The 7,015-nt window shown below is 38.6% G+C and overlaps 1 protein-coding gene across 2 annotated transcripts; it reads right to left on the bottom strand.

Moving 5' to 3' along the window:
• Positions 1 to 2,577: 2,577 nt before the first annotated feature.
• LOC129734872 (uncharacterized) lies at positions 2,578 to 5,814 on the bottom strand. 2 transcript variants are annotated; one of them, XM_055700223.1, is made up of 2 exons: positions 5,445 to 5,694; positions 2,578 to 4,080 (listed from the first exon to the last, which is right to left on the bottom strand). In XM_055700223.1, the coding sequence occupies exon 2, from the start codon at positions 3,904 to 3,906 to the stop codon at positions 2,899 to 2,901; it is 1,008 nt and encodes a 335-aa protein (XP_055556198.1). In that variant the 5' UTR covers positions 3,907 to 4,080; positions 5,445 to 5,694; the 3' UTR covers positions 2,578 to 2,898. The 2 variants fall into 2 exon arrangements, with proteins under 2 accessions (XP_055556198.1, XP_055556199.1); XM_055700224.1 differs by having other exon boundaries at positions 3,727 to 4,080; positions 5,445 to 5,814.
• Positions 5,815 to 7,015: the final 1,201 nt, after the last annotated feature.

Raw genomic sequence — 7,015 nt, 5'->3', positions numbered from 1 at the left:
CTGCTTTTGCCAAGAAAGGTTGGACCAGATGATCCTTGAGATCTCTTCTGACCTGGTATTATATGATTCTATGAAATTCTATGCACATTGTTTTTATCAAAAATCTGTAGACAATTCCCCAGTAGCAAACTTTCTTCTTTATTCTTAGGAAGCTGCAAAACATTGTTTGAATCAAGTTATATAATGCTTAATTATCCTTTGAAATATATTTTTTTTCATCTGGAACAGCTTTAGGTCCTTCTTTCATCACTACTTGATATACAATCATTCACTATATGGCATTGTGAAGCTAGTATATGCTAGACAATGCAAATTTTGCTCTGAGAAGATATTAGTATGTTCTGCAATGTACCTCTGAGTGATTAGCACAAATATATCTGTACTCCCTATTTACAAAAGTTCTACTAAGGAAGACATAAACTATTCCTCTTCAGCCAAGCTTACAATTATTCTTAAACTCTGAAACCTACTTTGGAAAACAAAATGTTAATGAAAAGAAGCGATATCAAGTTGGCAAAGCACATAATGTCCATACCTCCCCAATCTGAGAAAAAGAAAGAATAAATAGTGCAAAATCTATGGTCAAAGAATGAGTAGCTTCAGAAAGCATCTCCATTTACTGACCTGCATTCACTTTAGGTAGCCTGGTGACATGGTGTAGAAGAACGGCTGCAGAAGCGTGGCCATAGAATCCCTAAAGATCTGCACAATCCAGGCCTGGAATAAGAATAGGCCTGGAATTAGAATTGTGCTAAAGTTGTTGTGCTGAAGTTAACAAGAAAGTGGCCTTGATCTATTCTTGAATCCTGAGACCAAGTAACTTTGTTGTACTAACAGGCCATGGCTGTAACAAGCTGCAGCTGTTAGGGAAGACAGGTGCAAGGCCAAGGGAGATAGGGAGCGGAATGGGAACAAAGGGAGTAACAAACCACAAGGCTAAAACATAGCTAACGCAAATAGCTGCATGGATAGAATGCTTGTTCTAATCATGATAATTAGTGGTGTGAGAACAGCGCGCGCTTAGGGGCTAATAACCAATTATATGTTTGCTTTGGGAACATGCTTGTGTATTGAGGCTATATAAGAAGTGTAAGAAGCCGATAAAGATGAGCAAGACGCATAACTCATATTGAGTAATTTCTTGACTCCGGCGGACCCCTCTCGCAACAACATATTTGTATTATTTTTTTTCTTGTATTTAAGGGCTTCTAACATCTCAAATATAAGATGACCCCCAACATACAATAATAAATTACACCATGGTGAAGAGTACTGCACATACAATATATAAATACTGAAGGTACATGGTTAAGAGAAGGCTGAGGTACTCATTGACTTTTTTGCCTCAGATTTGCTGGCAAGGGCTCCAGCAACACCACCCAAGTCGCAGAAGGCAAAGGCAGCATCGTGGTTTAACCCTAGCTGGTAATTAAGTACCACACAGCCACTCACTCATTTCCCCCTTGTTACCGAAATCTCGGAATGAAGAACTTATCGACACCAATGTGATGTAGATAAGCAGACACTTCTTTATTGACGGCCGGGTGCGTGAGCGAGTCCTCTCACGATCAACATACACCAGGTCCCAAAATCAGATTCCATATATAGAACTTATTCATACATATTCATTAAGTATTCATGCATAACCATGATATTTCCCATAAATCATTAACATATTCTCCTCCTATATCCGATTCTGCGCAGTAGAGCTTAGAAAGGTCTAGAAATGGGTCTGGGGTACGATTTGGGTAGGTGGTATATGAGTCGGTGGTCGCGATCTCCCCCTGTCGGAATTACCTTTTACTAAAGTTCACGGTTTCTTGGCAGGTACCTACAAGCTGTTCCAGTCGACTCTCCCCAGTTCCCATTAATCTCATATTCTGACATTTCAATACACCTCTGCGTACAGAAGACTGGTTAAGTACAATGGAACCTTTCAACCCTAGAGTTATTACAATAGTTCCAGGCCCTTCTTCTAGCCTTGGTACAAGACGTACAAAAGATTCCAAAACAACTCTTACTGCGTAGCTGCAAGATTCCTATAAAGATTTTTTCCCTTATCCTTCTACATTTTAATTCTATTAAATGATTTTATAAAATCAATTAATTAATCAAATAAAATCAATCAATCTTAACTTATTATCTAATCGGTAACATTTCCCCCCTTTGAAAGTGTTGAAAATCATTATTTCAATACTTTCACATTATTCATATATCTTTTGTTTCAACATATTTGGGTAATGGATCATGTCTTGGTGAAATAGTTGGTACTTCTCTCATAATCATACGACTCACTGCAATTCTATTGGTAAACTGTTTCTTCAGACATGCATATACTAGCATGCTCATCAAAAAGACAACTAGTAACAGATACAAAGTCTTAATTATAGATTGTATCCAAGAGCTCAAATTCCATCCCAGTTTGTTAAAAATTTTCCCAAGCCAATCTTTTGACATATCCTTTTGAACTGTTTCAGTTTCTTTTTCAATTTTTCCCAATAGGTCTAGATCATGTTCCACATCCTGAGTGACATTTGGAATGTGGATGCAACAGTGGTCCAGTTTATCCTTGAGATATCCACACACTCCATGTTCTTTAAGTAGGAGCATATCTAGCGCCATTCTATTTTGTAAAGTCATTCTGGAAGTTGCCTGTAGTTGTATATTCAATTCCTTAAACCCCTTCTTGGTAACGTTTGCCAATTTTTCCACTTGACCAGTTAAATGATAGAGCCATGCTCTGTTTCTATATGAAGCTATAGGATTTAAAAGTGATTCCAGTGCCCAGCCAATTTTCACTCCTGTAGATGGTTCATTCCAAATATCATCATTTATCCCTGATCTCTTTATTTGTTTCAATTCTAAATTCTCTAAGGATCCTTTAAATGGTGATTTCTTTCAAATTGGACACAATGTTGGCATGCCTAAAGTAATTTGTTTCACCTTACCATCTAATGGTAAATGTGTTGTCCAGGTTCCATCACTTAATGCCCAAACTAAATGTCCTGGACTTCGAATAGTAGATTTTCTACAACTAAACAAAGTTCCTCTTCTGACTGTAAAGGCGCTGGTTAAATTGAGAGTATTCTTAAGACCTCGACAAAAACAACCATATTTCAAAGCAGCAGCCAACGGAGGAATTCTTTGAATTACTAAGTCTGCATTACTACGATCATACACTTTTTCACATTTCCACCATGGCACTATTTTATTTTCCTTCTCTCCCGATGTAGTTGACCTATCATCTACCCAGGGTAATACTGAAAAAACCTTTCCATCCCAGGTAAAACACCAAGAAATTCTTGCTATATACTGAAAATGGGAAAATATGGACATAGACCATATAGAGTCCCACTGGTCTACTAACTGGGTGCTCTGGCCAGTTTTGTTACACTTCCATTCCATAACACTTTTGCTCACGTTGATTTTAAATTGTTCATCATAAGAACACCATCCCACAGTCTTAAATCTCCCTATTTTGGTAAAAACATAATTTAACAATTTTTCACAATCCGCCAGACTACCTGGAGTTTTCCACTGTTTTCTAGTGACTTTCACTTGCTCATACCATTGAGTCACTGGCCTCTGTTCACAATAATTGGTTTCATTTTTATGTTCCAGGTTAGTCAAATTCATAGTTAAAATTCCCCATGGAATAGATTCACCTACTGCCTTCGGTATTGGCAAACAAGCAGTGATCTGCGTGATGTTTTGTAAATTGGCAAATTCTTTAATCAATCCTACCATCAAATTTTCCTCAGCCATTTGTTTGGGAATGTCAATCACTTGTTCTGTTTCTATTTGTCTTTTGTTCCTGTCCACCAAGTCAGCCCATGATCCCACCAACACTACCAACCAAAAGAAAATCCAAAAACCAATCATAACCTGATATGCAAAATTAAACATGTTTCAAAGTCAATTTTTAAGTCTCTGAGTTACGTTTCACAGTCTTCCACGGAGTAGATGCTTTCTTCACGGTGCTTTCTTCACTCGAGTATAATGTATCCAAGCATCCGATTCTGCAATTTTGATAGCTGTAAAAGTGGTTAGCAGTATCTGGAAGGGTCCTCTCCAGTGCTCCTGCAAAGGTTCGGAGGTCCAAGTCTTCACATAGACATAGTCTCCTGGTTGGAAATCATGCACTGAATTTTCCAGGGGTAAAGGTCTATTTCAAATTACTACACTCCAAATCACAGCCATTTTCCTTTTACATGTATGTTTAGATTTGGTTCTAGAGACTCATATGGTTTTCCATATAATAATTCATAAGGACTGACTGAGGTTCCACTCTTTGGCTGTACCCTGATTCATAATAATGCCAATGAAAGTGCCTGAGGCCACTTTAGACTGGTTTCTTGACAAATTTTACTTATTTGTCGTTTCAAAGTTTGATTCATCATCTCCAGTTTTCCACTAAATTGTGGTCTCCAAGACGCATGCAAATCCCAATTAATACCCAATACTTTGCTAACACTTTGGACTACTTCAGCAACAAAGTGTGGACCTCTACAGAGGATTTCCAATAGGAACTCCAAATCTTGGAATTATTTCTTGTAATAACCACTTCACAACCTCTTTTTGCTTGTGTGGTGCGACAGGGAAGGGCTTCTGGCCATCCTGTAAAAGTATCAACCCCTACCAGGATGTACCGGTACCCATTGTATCTAGGCAACTCTGAAAAATCTACTTGCCAATAATCTCCAGGTTCTGTACCAGACTTCAGCCTACCCATTTGAACCTTTTTCTTAATCACTGGATTATTTTTTCAAACATACTTCACACTTTGCAGTTACCATTTTAGCTATTCCTAACATCTTAACTGATATTACTTGCTTTCGTAAAGATGTTACTAAGGCTTCTGCCCCCCAGTGACATTCTTGGTGTCTCATTTGAATTATCTCTCTCATCAAAAGAGGTGGAATTACTACTTGTCCGTTAGGAGTTATCCACCATCCAGCTAAGTTTTTCTTAGCATTTAATAACTGACCCAATTTGTCATCTTCCTCTGAATATCTCGGTTTTTCCCTAGGAAGGGTTACTGTTTTAGAAGGAATTATTGCCATTTGCAATGCTTGTTTCTTTGCTACCCTTTTTGCAGTCCTATCAGCTAAATTATTCCCAGGTATTATTTTTGTATTCCCAATCTGGTGTGCCTTACAGTGCATGATTGCTACTTGATCTGGCTTTTGAACTGCTTGCAATAATTGTAAAATTTCTGTTCGATGCTCAATGCTTAATCCTTGAGAGGACAATAACCCCCTCTCTTTCCACAAAGCTCCATGGACATGCACTCCCCCAAAGGCATATTTTGAATCAGTCCAGATATTTACTCTCTTGCCTTTGCTTATTTCTAAGGCTCGAATTAAAGCGATGAGTTCTGCCTTTTGGGCTGATGTGGTACTCGCCAATGCTCCTGCTTCTATAACTGTAGTCTCTGTTGTTACCGCATATCCGGCGTATCGGACTCCTTGTTCCATAAAGCTGCTTCCATCAGTATACAGTTCCCAATCTGGTCGCTCCAATGGCACATCCTTCAGATCTTCACGACTGGAATAAACATACTCGATGGTAGCCAAGCAATCATGTTCCAGTCGTCCTTCTTCCTGTATGGAACTTAAAAACACTGCAGGATTTACCAGGTTAGTTGTCTTTAGAATCACATCATCTTGTTCAGTCAATACTATCTGGTATTTCATCATTCGGCTGGGGGACAGCCAATGTCCCCCTTTCTGTTCTAGGACAGTTATCACCATGTGTGGAACATAGACTGTTATTGTTCTTCCCAAAGTCAATTTCCAAGCTTCTTGTATGAGCATCACTATTGCGGCCACTGCTCGAAGGCAGTTTGGCCACCCTTTACTCACTGTGTCCAGTTGTTTAGAGAAATATCCGACTGGTCGTTTCCAGCTTCCTATCTTCTGAGTTAACACGCCCAGTGCAAGGTGTTGTCTTTCATGTACAAACAGCATGAAATCTTTGGTTAGATCCGGCAGTCCCAAGGCAGGTGCAGACATTAAGGCACGTTTTAACTCTACAAAAGCCTTTTGTTGTTTTGGGCCCCATACAAAGGGAGAGTTCTTTTGGGCCTCGTACAGCGGTTTAGCTATTAGCCCATAGTTCATGATCCAAAGGCGACACCACCCAGTCATTCTCAAAAATGCTCTGAGTTCATGAACATTTCTCGGCTCAGGTATACCACAAATAGCTTCTTTGAGATTTTTTCCTAATTGTCGTTGTCCTTTTAAATCTCAAAGCCGAGCTATATCACAGTCTGGCAGGCTATTTGGGCTTTCTTCCTGGATACCTTATACCCATTTAGTCCCAGGAAATTCAAGAGGTCAATAGTCACCTGTATACAAATAAATCTTTCTTCTATAGCAATCAGTATATGATCCACATATTGTAAAAATAAATGTCCAGATCTTCGTTTGGCCTGTTTCCAGATTTCAAATTCCTTTGCTAATTGATTTCCAAAAATAGTTGGACTGTTTTTAAATCCTTGGGGTAATCTAGTCCATGTCAGCTGCATCTTTTGCCTGGTTTGAGGATTTTCCCATTCAAAAGCAAACAGTTTTCTGGTTTCCTTTTCCAAAGGTATACAAAAGAAAGCATCCTTTAAATCAAGCACTGTAAACCACTGATAATTCTCCCTCAATGCTGATAACAATATATAAGGGTTTGCTACTACAGGATAAATATCCTTAACTATTTGATTTACTGCTCTCAAGTCTTGTACCAGTCTATATTCACCCGAAGGTTTTCTGACTGGTAAAATAGGAGTATTATACTCAGATTCACATTCTTCCAAAATTTTATACTCCAAAAATTTATCAATCAATTTCTTCAATTCCTGTCTCACTTCCGGTTTGATTGGATATTGTTTAATTCTCACTGATCCTGCGCCTTCCTTCAAATCTATTTTAACAGGTTCTGCTAGTTTCAATTTACCAGGAATATTTGTTTCCCATACAGTAGGGATCACTGCCAAATCCACCTCCGGTGGAATTTCTTGTTC

The sequence above is a fragment of the Falco cherrug genome (genome assembly GCF_023634085.1).
Source record: "Falco cherrug isolate bFalChe1 chromosome W unlocalized genomic scaffold, bFalChe1.pri SUPER_W_unloc_1, whole genome shotgun sequence".
NCBI lineage: Eukaryota > Metazoa > Chordata > Aves > Falconiformes > Falconidae > Falco > Falco cherrug.
This window is presented reverse-complemented; position numbering and strand designations above follow the sequence as displayed.